Source organism: Geospiza fortis, unplaced genomic scaffold (genome assembly GCF_000277835.1).
Source record: "Geospiza fortis unplaced genomic scaffold, GeoFor_1.0 scaffold318, whole genome shotgun sequence".
Classification (NCBI taxonomy): domain Eukaryota; kingdom Metazoa; phylum Chordata; class Aves; order Passeriformes; family Thraupidae; genus Geospiza; species Geospiza fortis.
Genome location: NW_005054371.1, coordinates 808762 through 824857, shown reverse-complemented (window position 1 = coordinate 824857; position 16096 = coordinate 808762). Strand labels below are relative to the sequence as shown.

Here is a 16096-nt window from a genome sequence, read left to right as displayed (position 1 = left end):
TGGGGAAGTTGTTGGCTGTGCTGGAGACAAGACAGATGGTCACTTCAGGGAATGTTTCTTTTATGGCAAGTGCTCATTTGAGTAGGAATATTTCTAGCTGGATGAGTCACCTCTTTCTCGATTGCTGCACCAGATACCAACACATGATTTTTACACAAGGATATTCAGAGATGTGGCACAGGCTGAAAATGCATCTTCAAAGCATCCTGCAAGGGTTTCTTTCTCTACTGAAAATATTATATGGCCCATGTAGATGGATTGAAAAAATTTCCTCCACTGTTTTATTTTTACTGAAAACTGTGATGAAAGGTCTTTTTTCTTTCTTGTTTTTTTTTACAAAATCATGTGGTACTCATATACAAAATCAGTCCCATAACAGCAAAATGCACAAAATCATAATAAAATTTCTCTGTTTAATGTAAAAGTAAGAAACTTAGAGTAAAGTGCAAAAATTAGAGCGAACATTTCTATTCTGTGGCTCTTCAGCAGCAGGTTTGACTCTTCCCTGGTTTGGAGGACGAGGACCATCATCTGCATGCTGGTTGCCATGGAGACTCCCATCGCTTTTGGAATCACAAGTTTTGCCTGAAAGGAAACACTCCTGCACTGTGAGTTTTTAAGGACCAGAGAGGTTTCTGTTTGTCAGCACACCACATACTAGATTAACCACCACATCTAGGCAGGTGGGAGGGAAGGCAGTAAAATATTTTCTAGTAATTAGCGACAACATATTTAGTCTGTTTAAAATCCACAAAGAACATAAATAGAACTACAAGACTTGCTGCATTAGATTAGGTTGTTATGGCATCAAATCTGTTATCTCAGTATCAGCTACTTCAAAGGAGAATGAACTTTGGTCACAGAACATGAGCATGGCAATAAATCCTTCTGATTCCTGCAGCAGGCAGGACTGAGGTCTCTCTTGAGTTGGTAAGGCTCCCCCATAACTACATGTTTCCTAGGAAAAGCTGTGTACATGGACAGTTCGTGGGTCTGTCCCTGTGAAGAGCTGTCTAATGTTTATCCACTCTATTTGCACTCCCAGAAGGGCTCTGGGGCTTGGCAGCTCTGTCAGCTTCTCTCTCACTAGTGCTAACCAACACCTGGGATTGCTCCAAAGGTGAAACTTGTCTGGTCCTAAAGATCGTGCAGAAGGGTAATGTGTATATGTTAGCATGAATTTCTGGCTTGAAAAAACTATGGTTATATAGAAGATGAATATGAAATACTTGCAAGATTAAGCCTCAGTTACTTCCTAGTTCTGTGGTCTTTGTGAGATGGTAACTAAATCAGTACCTGTTAAATCTCCAGCTTTCATCTGATTCCTTCTTTTGAGGCTGTTTTGTGCATCTGTGGGGCCATCAACATACTTCATTGCAATAGTTGGGGTCTGGTCCTTCTTTTGCTGAGTCTGAGTAGCTGAAAGAAGAATACAAAAGGATATTTAATTGGATTGTATTATTGTTCATTTGTTAAAGGAGGAAAATATGTGTTGAGTTGACTCTACCTGGCTGATGAGAACTTGGTATAGTTTCAGTCTTGCCTTCTGGAAAGGACTGAACAGATTCATGGCCAGAATCTAAATCTTTCATTGGTCTTCCCATAATCTCATTCTCAGTTGCAGATTTATTTCTAATGAGGAAGTATGTGTGCATTTTCCCTTTGCCTTTTACTTCTATTTCTCCTCTTTCAGTAATCTCAAAATTCTTGTATTTCAGGCACCTAAAGTATCAGAAGCAAAATGACACATGAAAATTCAAGACAAGTAAAAATGACACTGATGTTTTCAAAGAGCTGAGTGATCAAATCACAACAGTCTGGGGAAAAGAGTCTCAATTTGTGAACAACTGAGGATTTGTTTCAACTGTTTATTCAAACCTGCTGTGCTTTCATAGCATTACACATACAGCCTGATCAAAAATTAATGGATTACATAGTCAAATACTGCAGTAGGCTGGAGGGTTCTTATTTACCAGTAAATAGAAATGAACTGAGGCAGCCAATATCAGCTAGAAAGAATTATCCCCAGTCATTCCATCAGATAAGGCAATCAGGTCTGTCAAGCATGATTGACTCATTTATTTTACATCCAGACTTGCTATTCCCAATTGCCTTTTTCATGTATCCAGAAATGGCCATTTGATTTTCTCTGGGCTGACATGAGGCTGATCAGCCTGCAGTTTCACCATGCCCCCTTGCCATTTTTCCATACAGCTGTAGATTTCTTCAGCTGCTATGGTGCTGACAGCCATGGCCTGCCAGAGCTCACAGCCAGCGGATCTCAGTGCCACCACCCAGCTCTCATTACCTCAGATCCCTTCTGCTCCTGTGCATTTCTGTAGATTGAGATCTCTCAAAAGACCCCTGCTCTGATCCTTTTCCAGTACTCATAGTTCACCTATTCCTTGAACCCTCACTCTTGGTGCAGAGACATCGAAGATCTCTTCAGTGAAGACAAAAGCAGGGAGGCCTTGAGTAACTCAGCCTTTCTTCAGGGCACGGTCACTAAATCACCTGCCACAGCAGGTCCATGTTTCTATTTATATTCTAACATTGCAGAGCTCCTCTGACTGCCTTTGAACTTTGTTTCCCATTTCAATGCCAGCTGAGTTCTCATTTTCCCAACATCATTCCTGTGTGCCCAGACAATGTCGTTGTACTCCTTCCTTTGTAGCTTGTCTTTGCTTCCACTCTTGCATACAGATTTTATGCATACATAAAGTTCTTGGAGATGTAGTATTAATTTTTTACAAACATGAGTTTCTGGAAAGTAAATTACAGCATGAAGAGGATAGCTGTTTATGCAGTTAATCCTCAGTAAGTGTAAATGAAACTGTTTCACTACAAATTATGGTGCTCAATCAGAGAGATTTTAAGCCTTTTGTTATTTAATGTTCTAGATGTTCTTTCTTTCTAGCACCTACATCAACTTATCAGTATTTTCAAATAAGTTATCACTATTTTTTTTAATGTCTTGCTCTCTAGCATGGAGATTCTCAAACCTCTGCTTCTATATGTAAGTACATTTGGAATAATTAGGGAAAAAAATCAGACTCTTTACAAGCAGTGACTTCCCTTTACGAGCTGCTTAAATGAGTGACCAAGCACCATCTACACTGAAAGGGGCAGTGCCAAGGCAGTGGATTTGGGCATGGATTTGAGCAGGTGAGGTTTCCCTCAGGGTTACTCACTGGTAGGCACTGGAGCTCAGGTGGATTTTGCTGGGGACGCCGTGGCTCTCCATGCGGGAGGCGATATTCACCGTGTCTCCAAACAAGCAGTAACGAGGCATCTTTTCTCCAACAACCCCCGCCAGGACAGGACCTGTATGGATCCCAACTCGAATCTTTACAAAGATAAAACACCCCCCAAAAATGTCACTTGTTATTTAACATCTTTCTTAATGCTATGCAGCCACCGAAAAGTTCATCTCAACACGACACTGGGCGCCAGTATGATATCAAATATCCACAGGGAGAGGCTCCTCATGGAAGTGTGCCCTCGTGGGCCTTGCCCCAAGCCAAAGAGGAGTCAGAAGCAGCTCTTTGAGCTGCTGCTGCAATACATTAACCAGAAGCTCAGCACAAGAAGCAGACAGACACACATGCACCTTTGCGTTGACTTACTTGGATAGGATCTCCAGAAACTGGGTTCTGTACTCCTTTGGCTGCCATTATCATGCCCAAGGCAAAATTAGCAACTCTCTCTGCGTGAGTGGGCACAGGCACAGGGACCCCCCCCACCACCATGTAGGCATCTCCAATCGTCTCCACCTTTAATTGAGAGGGACAACACATGAGCATGCCAGGTGCATCTCACTCAGGTTACTGTTTTGCTCTTCAGGGCTCTTCTCATCTGCACCAACCGCCCCTTTCTCTTAAAAGATGCTTCCAATCACTGAAAAGCTTTAGTACATGTGAGTTTCCTTGAGATGGAGATCCTCTCCTTCACTCCACACTAAAAATTCCATCACATTCTATCCCTGCTCACTTGACCCACTTTAGACATCAGTGTGAGAGACCCTGAGGAGAAAGGGCTGCTGTGCAAGTGCCAGGCTGATTGCCTTCCCCTTACCCTGGGTATATGCAAAGAGCTGGCCTGAGGCACAGCCTCCTGAGCCAAAGGTCACCTGATAGATGAGTGCTGTTAATTAGCTCTAATTCACAAATACTGCTAAAATTGTATTTCTTGTTTGAGAGAGGTTTATTTTTAAAAAGTCACAATACAGCAAGGGAGCCCATTCAGTGTTGATTATGATTAAGAGGTTCACACAAAATTAAGGAACCTCCAGTGTCAAGGATCTCACAGAACAGAGTGTGAGCTGAACAGTTTGGGAGCATCCTTTCCCACAACCAGCTATTTTCCCACAACAGCTGCAGCCTTCAAGACAAATGCTGAAGGGTTTGTCCTCCTTCAGGCATCCAGTCTCCTTGAAATACATGCTAAAGTACCTGAGAAATACTTTGGATTTTGTTCCTGTAACAGAAATTTTGCTAGGAATAGAACAGACCAGTTTGAAAAAGAGGATTCTTAAATGTTCCACTGTAAAAGCCTGTTACATGGTAATGAAGTTTTCTAAACTGCTTTTATGAGGTTTCACTGGCCCATTTATCGTCAGTAAAAAAGAGATCTTTTAGATTAGACTAACTGGCTTTCTTAAAAAATAACACCAATCGGAGAGTGGAAACATAATTTAATATTTGGGTTTGTTCATTATCACGATGACTTAAAGCAGTCCCTCACTTCAATCTCAAAGAATGTGTTCCTGTCCATGCCTTCTATCAGACAGCCAAAACCACAGTGATGCCAGTAATTTTCTGTAACAAATTAAAAACAACTGTAAAAAGCTACTAATGCAAATAGATACCCTAATTATTTTTCAGCCATGGTAGAAGATTTAATTTAACAAGACTTATTCATAACTTCACATGTTTATAGGCTTGGGCCAAGTTTCTTTGATCAATGTCACCATTTCATTGCTTTCCCAATTCCCTGCCATAGTAACCTCATCCTTGCTCTCTGTACCCCAGTAACTTCCTTCAATATTAATAGGAGTTATATACAGGCTTCAAAAGGAAATTATTATAGTGACAGATCATTTACTTATGATGGATGATTTAGATAGAATATGATGCTAATTCATCCTGGAATCTGTGGGCCATGTCCTGGATTCTTCAATTATTGAATACAGATTCCTTGCCAAGGAAGAACTGCTTCTGATTTCCCAGTACAATTTATTGTGGGATGAACTGCAAGCCTTGCCTGAGCAAAGAATAAATGAGATTTGGATTTCACCCTTTACTATTTCTGCCTTACTAAATATTTAATGAGCTGAGGACAGACAGAAACTTAGGAACTGTTCTTCAGCACATCAAATCTGGTACCTCTGGAAGTGTTGATAACACTATTATTGCAGGCCAGCCAGGGCTCTCATCTTTCCAGCACAGTTTGGAGACCACATCTACAGTCTAGGTCTAATTGATGCTCTGTGGGGGTTAGCAGGAGAGGATACCATTGCTGAAGATCTCCATGAAGCAGAAGTCTACCCATTGTCTGGGTACTGTCTATAATGCTATTTCCCACCAAAAGAGACGATGACAAAGTCACCTATTTAGAAGAGGTTCAAATAAAAGAACTAGGCAAATTATTCATGTTGGAATGGCATTTGAGAAAGGAGGGAGAGAGAGGTATATGAAAGAAGAGCCATTCTGGCATTAGCATTGTGGAAAGAGATTTTAGCCTATGATAGAAATTGCATTCCTAAGAGATTTTGGCCTATGATAGAAATTACATTCCTGTCCAGTAATGTCCACTTCTTCTTGTGTTTCAGTTTGTGTGCCCACTACAAATAAGTAATATTTTATGGTTTAAGGAACAATCATGCTGTGGTGAAGAGGATTTAAGTATATTTAAAAACAAAACCCCAAACAAACGAACAACAAAAAAAATCAGCAAAACTTTCTGCAGCCTTTTTTGATCAGTACCTACCTTGTACACATCATGCACTGTGGTCAGTCTGTCAAACCTCAGGTACATTGAATTTAACATGAGAACTATCTGAATAGGCTCACACTGGGCACAAATGTTGGTAAAGGTCACCACATCACTGAACAATATAGTGCACTCCTTGAACTCTCCTGTGGGCACAAAGAGCAGTGGTATTTGTATTGGCTGCACAATCACAGGATCTGTTTGAGACTTGCTTGAAAAGATAATTCTATGGCCTCTCAGTTGTAATAATCATACAGGGGAGCTGAGATGAAGGAGAGGTGTCAGAGTAAGAATGTATCAATACAGTAATAATTGCACATCTCAAACAGCCTAAACATGTGAATACACCATATACAGGAAGCAACTCGTTATCCCTAACTTCATATATGTGCTTACTAAAGGGAATTTAAGCATATTATTGCTACCCTTAATAACAATGGGAATCATTATGATTCTACATTTATAAATAGCATAAAGATACTAAGAGAATTTTCTAGCAAAGACCTCTTTCTTTACTCCCTTCACTTCTGAGCCCTCATCTTCCTGTACACCCATGTTAAAACCAAAATCTCAGATTACTGCTGAAACACTGAATTTTGTTCACTGAATGGGCAGCACTACCACCTTTCACCACTTAGAAACAATTTTGGCAAAGACCTTCCAAAGCTTTCTTTGAAAGAATAGCCCAATTTTTATTATCAGTGAAATTAAGGGTCTATGATCATCCTCCTACCCATGGATGTCACCAAGTAGAGAATGGACTCCAGGGCAGAGGCAAAGGGGCTCTGCCAGCACCCCAGTCTCTCTATCCCCAACCCCACTGCACAAACCACACATCCCAAATGCACCCTGTTCATTCACCTGCCTCAACTCTCTTCCCCTCTTTCAGCTGGTTAGCCACGTGCTGGGGCAGCATGGCATAGAGCAGAGCTTCAGTCTTCTTCTTCTCCTCCTCCAGGTGCTTTGACAGGATCCTCAGCTCCTCCTTCTTCCTCTCCAGCTGGCTGGAGAGCTCCATCTCTGCCAGTCGCTGCTGGTTGAGGAGGATCAGGTCCCGGGTGACGTCGTGGGGCGCGATGTCCGCGATGTGCATCTGCCGCTCCTCCAGCTCGTGCAGAGAGCGCAGCAGGGGCGAGCACAGGTACAGCATGCACTGCAGGGGCTCCATCCACATCATCTGCCCTGGGGGAGCCAGCATTGGCAAGGCTTTTCAGCAGGGTGGCCTTTCACAGGGTGCTCTGCATTACTGGTGTTAGCGCTAGGGGATGAGTTCTAAGCTCAGGGGGTTTCTGTGACCAGCAGGGTCTGGATGACCACAGGAATTTATTTCCTAGGAATTCGAGGTGAACTTGTTCAGAGGAGCCACACTGGGCAAACAACAAAATTTTGGAACTGAGGAAGCAGTCACTGCCTCATTGCAGGTACTGAGGAGAGCCCATCTAGGACTGAAGTCCCTCCTCCTCATGAGGAACCCCAGCGCTCACAACATCTCCCTTCTCCTTTCTGCTCCTCTCCATATTTTCCCCTCCTCTCCTCCTAGTTCTCAGGCTGTTCCCAAAGCCAGTCAGTCAGAATCATGCACAGGGGAACTGAGACTCACAGTGATTAAGCAAAACATTTGAAGTTTAATTTCACAGTGCATAGTTTGTGTCCCAGTAAAGTCAATGGCACTTTCCTCCCTGGAAATTGGAGCTTTCAGTTACTCACATAATCTAAATAAGCAGTAACAAAAATGCCTGAAAGGTAAAAGGGATTTTTGTTTTTGGTGGGGATTCTAGTTTTTTGGGGTTTGGTTGAGGTATGATGATGATGACATTATTATTATTGTTGTTGTTGTTGTTGTTGTCATTGGTTTCTAAACAGCAATCTAGGAATTCCTATTTCTTTCTTTCTCCCTCACATCATCCCCAGGGCTACTGGATGAACAGCTTTAAAACTAAGAGGATTGAAACATCAGAAATACATGTGAACTAACCCCTAGAGCATAAGAGAAAGTATAATTGTACTCATGGCTGGTCAAAGTTCCTTGTTTTGGTAGCATTACTTTTTTCAAGGTTGTCCCTAAACCCTTAAGTTTTTTCTGAATCTCAGGAAAACAAGATTTTACATTACATAAAGGTGAAAGGAGACAAGAGAAAATTAGGTCACATTACATAGCTCATAAAAAAACCCTGAAGTTACAGAATAATTAAACCATGCCATTATAGTTAAATACACCAAGCAGAGGATCATCCCATATTCAGTCCTCTCAGTAAAAATAAAGCAAATACAATATCTTTTTTGTTGAGATAATTTTAACTGGTAAACTGTTTTACGTGGCTTTGGGGGAGTGTGTGAAGACAGAACCTGAAAATGTGCTACAAAAAATAAAAGCACAGAGAACTAATCTATTTTTAATCACATTGGAAACCCAGCCAGTAGCAAATAATTCCCCTCAAAGGCATAAATTAAGAACAAGCCATGTATCCACATGTGGGTTTTGCAGCATCAGAAATTCACCATATTTCAAGGCCTTTCAAACACGAGCAGAGCTGTTGCTCCTGGCTGAAAGCCTTCAAAATCTGGTGAGGTGATAGCAGAATTTGTGTACAAGCATCTACTGCTCCTCTAAACAGAACCATCTAATCTCCTCACTGGCCAAAGGCTATTTATAGGAGTGGAGTGAGGTCAGGAGTGCACCTCAGCCTGATTCCTGATTTAATATCAGCACTTAGGCTATTGCAAACACTGAAGTACCTCTCAGCTCTAGCATTGGCCGCTCTTTCCATGACTCAGGCATCATCTCTCTTCTAGTCTGGAACACAAATTGGCTGTTGATGAATTTCTGAATGCTGGAGATGGTGAAGGGCACTTCTGGGTGAATGATCCTGAAATACTGATCCAAGCAGATGCCCATGGTCTGAAGGCCAGGTACAATCTTTTGAATGCTCACCCCAGCTTGCTTCACTTTGAGCTTAAAAAGAAAATATGGACCAATGTTACAATTCGTGTCCCTTTGGGTTCAGACCAAGCAACTGTTCATAACATTTCTACACACTTAGCCTTTCTAGAGCACATGGCTTATTTCTGAGTAAAGTTTCTACCTTGTCACTGTAGTGCTACACAGCCCTGAATGCATGCCCTTCATAGCAAGACAAAGCCCAAGAAAGGAATGCTGTTATTAAAATGTTCCTTCCTGTCAATTGTGAAAAACCCCCAAAACTACTTTCTATTATCCCTGCTTGCATTTGTGTAGGCCTCACAAACAGCCTTACAGGAGAAAATTTGAGAATTTTGCAGGAGAAAATTTGAGATACTTAGAGTGTCTTGTATTCCAAAATGAAAATAACTGTGGCATAAAATGCCTTGGGAAATATTAATTTTCTAATAGATGCCATGGGTTACTTTCTCTTAAGGAAGTGCAAAGGTTTAGTAATTTTCCCTTATTTGCTGACCATACATGAGCTCTTAAATTCTGCAGAAATGCTCTTCTCTGCTTGTCATCAGTTATTGAAGCTCTGACCTGGCTACCAGGAATGGGTGTATGACTTTTCTTCTTTGCACACTAGTAATTTTATTAAATTATGCATACTGGCCTTCTTTTTAGGCCAGTAAAAGAAAGGTTTAGGTTTAAGGTTTTAGGTTTAAGGTTAAAGGTTTAAGACTCTGTATTTTGGCTGGTGTGGGCAGTGGCATGGAGCAGATTATATGTTCTGGTATCTGGATCAGCACAATGCCAAAACATGTTCCTTGAGGGGAATGTATTCAGTGTTCTTCTGCTGTCCCATCCTCAGCTTCTCCTTTCCTTCCTCCTGCCTAAGCCAATATTCTCTCCACAGGGCTCAGAGCAGGAGGACCTGTACCTTGGTGGGAACCCAGGTGAGCAGTCAGAGGACAGCCCTGCCAAGGGGCTGCAGAGGGTGTGAGCACAGCAGAGGAGACTCAATGGTGCCCCAGAAGGCACAGAGATTTTGGGGTCCCTGAGGGGCTGCCTGATGCAGTAGGTGGCTGGGCTTTCCCAGCAGAAGCAGGTAGGAGCAGACTCAGGCAGCACATGGAGCTGCCAGCAAAGCCCTCCCAGCCTTGGGACAGATCAGCAACTGGGAGGAGAGCAGGAAACTGTAAATGCAAAGTCAGTTTAAAGGATGGGACATGGCTCTGATATATGCAGGGACAGGAGGGTGACCAGAAACCTCAAAAAATTCTGCTCACTATTTGGTAACAGATAGACTGCTGCAATAAACCTTGCTGGCATATCTGCAGGTGTTTCAGTCATGGAAACTCACTGAATTCAAAGGAGATTCCTATCTGCAGTGATAGAGAGCATGTTTCTATACAGAGTATTTCTGCAAGTCCTGTGAGTGAGTGTACCCTGCACACAGAGCACATGCAGCAGGGAACTGTAGCACAGTCTAAACAAAGGGAAATTACTCTGAGGTTTATGCAAACTAAGGGCCCTGACCACATGCTTGTCCTACCTCTTTGTCAAAAACCATATGAAAAGGAAGTCCATTGCAAAATGTTTTTGTGTCAATCCAGAGGCTCTTGGGATAAACAGGATCAAATCCTCTCAGGAGCTTACCTGTGGCGAGATAAATGTGTCATTTTTAAATCAGGCTGCACTTCATAAAACCAATCAGCATGACTTTATCATTCAGTGAGACAGGACCCTATATCACAGTGAGTGAAGACAAAGCAAACAGTGTGTGGGCCCAGAAATGTGCCCCCATCTGTGCTAAATGCTCTGCAGTGTAATCCACAGCTGATTAGCAACGAATCTGAGCTGGCTGACTGTTTAAAACTCAAGCACACAAAAAACACAGAGCACTAGATGCAAGAAATTATGTTGAAAAAAATAAGAATAGATGAACAACTGTAGATGTTACTTCTCTATGAATCTGCAGATGCCATAGCAATATAACACAGGTACATCCCACAAAATCGTGCACAGAAGGGGATTCAATACACTTTGCCAGCTACTAAGGAACACTAAGAGTAAAAAACCAGTGTGATCTGGGTTTTAGTCTCCTGTACAATAAACCGTATGTACAATGTCCATAGCACAGAAACAGAATTACTGTTTAGTTTCTATTTTACTTACCCTGAGATTTTTTACAAAATGGTCACAAATCTACAGAGTAGTTTGTGCTTATTAGCAGATATTCTTGTAAAAGGAATACAATGGGTAAAATATCAAAACAGTTCATCTTTTGAGTGAAGCACCCAAAACCTTTGATCTTCGTGGTGTAAACTTGGATTCCCAGCAACCCACTAGAATCAAAAAGATGATTACTTCCAGTGATCTCTTTCCCCCTGAAGGTGGCTATGACAGTTACTCCAGTAAGTTCTGCTGAGAACAAATGTTCAAGTCACTCAGGAAATTGGTGCAAAACATTGCAAACTTAGAACCTAGCTTTTAGACCTCTTATTGCTTCAGGGGAAATCAGTGTGGGTTTTTAATTTATCACAGTCTGGCTCTTGATAACTCACACTTATAGCTAAAGAATTATATGTATTTTTATTAATAATGCTAGTCTAAAACTTTATTTTTAACATATATTAATTTCTTACTTAGTATATCTGCCCTTGTAATGCATGTGACACTGAACCAGGTGATACCAGGTTCAATTTTTCACTCGTCCCAGAATGCAGACATCTTGGCAATGCTGAGCTAGATTCTCATTCCTTTTGGGAAATCAAAAGATCCTAACTGAAAAATTCTTTCCATTTTATAAACATATATAAACATCTAATACATAGAGGCAAAAACAGAGATTTGAAGATTAGCAGTAGACTTTTAGTAGTGGAGGATGTAATTTGGCTCTCAAAATTTACTACAGTTGATAATTTTGGAAAGGAGTAGTATCTACCAAGTTAAAAAACATACTTTTAAATTCAGCATCTTAAACCAAGTGACATGAGAATGAAGAATAAAATTCCCCACACAATGGCATTTTATAGAAGAACACTTTTCAGATGAAAGCCCTGTTTAAGAGACAAAAGTGACAGGTCATATTCCACTTAAGTATCTGTCATTACTAAGCATGCTTATTATCTGCAATTTTTCTTTGATCATCAACGTCAAACTGAAAGAAACTTAACCAGAAACATTTTGAAAAGTTGCAGAGGAAATATAAATGGTAAAATGGATGGGTGGGTGGGGACAGGGAGGCTTACTGACTTTGTAGCTGAAGAGACTCAGAAATAATGATGAGCTCCTTCTGAATGAGCTCTCACCTTTTCCTAATGTGATTATTCCTCTCAATGTTTTCCAGTGACTTTTCTTAACAGGACAAACAGAGTTTCCTCTGTCTCCATTTGCATTCTTGGCTTTTTCAAGGTCCTGTTGAAATAAATCCAAAGGGAAATTCAAGGGTGTTTTTATTTTAAATATATTTTAGTAATATGGTGATAATGAATATTAAAATACCTCTTTATTCAGTTGGTTCTCAATTTGTTTTTCAGAGTCAACAAGACATTGAGCTGAGGAAGAAAATTCATTTCTTTCCTTGCACGGAAATAGAGGGTTTTGAGTGACAAGAAAAACAATATGTTCTTTTTTCCCAGTTCTTTCTTCTTCTTCTGTTTGATTGACTATTTTCATTGAAATCTCAATGTTAAAAAAATCCAGGGCTGCTGCACCGATGATTCCTGAAGGGGAAACAAAAGACAAGGTACTGCCAAGAACAAAACCTTTTCAATTCCCCTTTTAGAGGGCCCCCAGTGGAATTTCACTGTTTCAGAAATCACTTTCCCAAAGAACTCTGGAAGAAGAAAGCAACGTTGTGTCATCCTTGCTGCAGCTGCCATGATGAGAATATGCTCATAGGAGGTCAGCTTCAAAGTTGCTGCTGCTTTTGCCTTGTTTGAGGACAAATGCTGATTTTCACCAGGAGCAGCTCAGCAGGACAGCTGAAGAATGTGTTCAAGTAGCCATAGAGCAAAAATATGAATTCCCATCAACCCAAAAAGTGCAGGGAGTCTAAAGACATTCTGCTATGCAATCTATTTCAGTCATTGAAGAATATTGTATTTTGAAAGGAAGGAAATATCTTTCATGCAGATGCACAATCAGTTCTCTCATTTCTGGTCAGGTATTAGGCAAAATACTGGACATCAAAATGACATCAAAAGCTCTGTCTGCAATTCCAAATAATTCTGTGCTTTCAATATCAAATAAGTTTTGACAACGGGGTAAGTTTTGATGAACTTATAATTCACCACCATTTATGAAAGGAAGGAATATGGTCATCTCTTACAGACCTATAGCTCTCCAATGCTTGCACAAGCACAGCTCTGGAGATGCTGGTAAATGCTGGTAAAAGATTCAGTTTGGAGCAGGGTTCAGTTGGAGTTTCACAGATTGGATGTACTACAGGGTGGATGAATGTCTTCAACTCAACTGGAATTTCTACTTCACGGGAATTTAAAAAGCACGGGTCACTGAGAATTAATAAACAGACACAATACACACCCTGGAAGAAGAATTCAAGTTCATGGTGTGTATTGTGTCTGTTTATTAATTGATGGACACTTATGGCCTGGGTTGTCATACCCAAAATTTCATCAAATTTTGATGAAAGTTACTGGGAGCTAGGAGGGATCAGGCAGTAGGGAAATAATGAGTTCAGAGTCTGGACACTGAACTCTACCAGGCTTCAACTCCATGGCCAGGCCTCATTTGAAAAAAGATACTGAACTCTGAGTGCACCTGCAAATATACAATTACCCTGTATGTATATTACATTGATCTGTACTCTACATTAAGTCTCATTACCTGGCACAATATGGCACAGACCTCTTCTGTCTGAATAGTAATGTAAATGCATTGACCCATCTTCATTCTTTTCTACTCTAAAAGATGGTGCATTCATCTCCTGAGGAAAAAAAACAAAACCAAAACCTCAATATCTTTTTTCTGGAAAAGTCTACTTTTTCAAAAAGCAGACTGATGAATTCTACTTGTACAAAAGCATCTCATGCCTTAATAATATAAACTGTAATGTAAATAAGCTGAAAAACAGAAAATTAAATATTCTGACCTGTGAAGAAAATCTGCTATGCATTAGAGCCAATGTAGTAAATAATACCTAATGTTGAGGACTAGTCAAAACCAATCGTTTTTGGAAATTATCTGAACATCTGGAGTAATCTGTTTCAGAACATAGCAGAAGAGAACATGCTTTGGTGATTATTTATTCACACCTATGAGATGCCGTTCCTTGTGTTATGCACTCTGGCAGAGTCCATCCATACCTGCTCAGCAGTTACTATCAGACTTGCCTGGTAAGAAAGGGACAGGTAGCTGTGCAGTGCATCCAGGTTCTCTATGAACTCATAGAGATTTCCACCCAGTGTCCTCAGCATGTGGTCATAGCCTGAGCGCTTACAGAATTCAAAGAAATACTTTCCAAACTCCCTCAGAACAATGTCAGCAGGGACACCTGGCAAAATAAAGATACCTTAAGGAATAACAAAGGTTTGGAAGTTCTTGCAATGCTGTCAGGTGGATTAAGATTGAAGGCAGGAAATGTGCAACATAGGGAAGGCATTCCCAAGGGCACAGGAGACAAAAGCTGGGCTGCAGTCTCAGGCCTGACTCAGGCTGATCCATTTTTGAGGCATGCTAACACATACCTAATACTTTGCAGGCTTTGTCGACAAGCTGCATTGTGATCTCATCTTTGTAAACCTCAAAAGTCAAGAAAGAATCCTGGACTCCAGCCTGCAGCCTACAACAGAGAAGACAATATCCTTGTCTCAGCAGTGCTGTAAATACAACATGCTTGTGTGACCCAACTGGCATTTCTTAAGGACTCTTTGCTGTGAATGCACTCCTCAACCTCCCTCAACCGTTATATTGGAACACACTACTTCACCTAATGATGTAAGTTTAATATTAAAGTGCTTTAAATTAATTAAATTGCTTTAACATGGCTGAATGGTGGTATCCATCTCAGCATTTCTGCTATTTCACATTATGGTATTGCAGTAAACTCTTTCAAGGATTAGGACATCATACTGTGGAGTGCTAGAGCAAGTGGAGTCTTAGTTTGTCTACTGGTTTGTTGTTCAGTGTGGCCACAATATCAAGCTCTTGGGGCTTTCCAAACCTGCTGATTTTTTTTTATATTGGCTTCAATGGATCATAATATATCATGTATGGATTATATGGCATCTAAGTATCATTTTTGTATTTTGGGAATACCATATAGCTCACAAAAACAAGACAAAACCAGAGATGATAACAAGGCCAGATTGAATGGGACTTTGAGCAATCTGGTCTAGTGGAAGGTTCCCTGCTCATGGCAGGGGGATTGGAACCAGATGATCTATGATTCTATGATTTAGCTGCTTTTCTGAGTACTGGAATTAAACTGACTTTATATTAAGGATGACATCTTTTCAGTGTAATTACTTCTCAATATTGTTACTGTGAGTCAGCAAGTCTATTGCAAATTTGTCTATAAGACTAAATGTCATCTTTAATTATCTGATATGACAAATTAATTGCGACAAATTAGTATCAGAGGATGAAGTGTTACAAGGCAAGAAACTCTTGCTTTTGCCCTTTTAGTTACTCCTAATTATTACTTGAGATACACATCAGCTACCATTTACCAATAAGAAATTATATCCCCTGCTGCTGAATTCCTGAGCACCTTCTTTCAATGCACTACATTTATTGGGAACACATTACCTTAATTTTTCCCATGTTTCTTCACCATACTTTTCAACCACCAAAGACTTCAGGCACGTGTTTATAAATCCATACTGCAAAAGCAAATATATGAACATGGAAAAGATGTACTGTTTTTTCAAATGCTGCCCCAACACGCCTCCTCTTTGTATTTCAGATTCGTCTGCTAATTTTATATTGCAAGAGAAGAAGTAATAATGCTTGACGGCCTAAAGAGAAGGTAATAATGTTGGACAGCCATTATATCTCTCAGTAAACAGCGCAGCGTTTTCCTCAGCGTGTCACAAGCATTCAGCCCGGGAGAGCACGCACTCAGCGGTGTTTCGCAGGGAAGGGCCGAGACCGGGCCGCCCGGGGGTGCCCCTGCGGCTGCGGCCGGAGCTGGGAGCTGCGGCTCGGCACAGCATCCCGGCCCGGGCAAAGCAT

At 40.9% G+C, this 16096-nt stretch overlaps 1 protein-coding gene across 1 annotated transcript; it reads right to left on the bottom strand.

Annotated features, from left to right (window-relative positions):
• Nucleotides 1-433: 433 nt before the first annotated feature.
• LOC102038841 (guanylate cyclase soluble subunit beta-2-like) lies at nt 434-15768 on the bottom strand. Its single transcript, XM_005424658.2, has 15 exons — nt 15671-15768; nt 14608-14702; nt 14254-14414; nt 13748-13847; nt 12401-12621; nt 12208-12313; nt 10449-10552; nt 8728-8944; nt 6853-7173; nt 5989-6137; nt 3627-3773; nt 3192-3346; nt 1508-1722; nt 1297-1419; nt 434-585 (listed from the first exon to the last, which is right to left on the bottom strand). The coding sequence occupies exons 1-15, from the start codon at nt 15766-15768 to the stop codon at nt 434-436; spliced, it is 2364 nt and encodes a 787-aa protein (XP_005424715.1).
• Nucleotides 15769-16096: the final 328 nt, after the last annotated feature.

What these genes read in the sequence shown, in the direction of transcription:
- LOC102038841 (XM_005424658.2), bottom strand. Translation starts at nt 15,768, where the DNA reads ATGTTCATATATTTGCTTTTGCAGTATGGATTTATAAACACGTGCCTG. An exon ending in GAAACATGGGAAAAATTAAG is followed by an intron (nt 14,703 to 15,670) that starts GTAATGTGTTCC and finishes TCTCTGTTGTAG; the next exon opens with GCTGCAGGCTGGAGTCCAGG. An exon ending in ATATGGTTTTTGACAAAGAG is followed by an intron (nt 8,945 to 10,448) that starts GTAGGACAAGCA and finishes TTTCTTTTTAAG; the next exon opens with CTCAAAGTGAAGCAAGCTGG.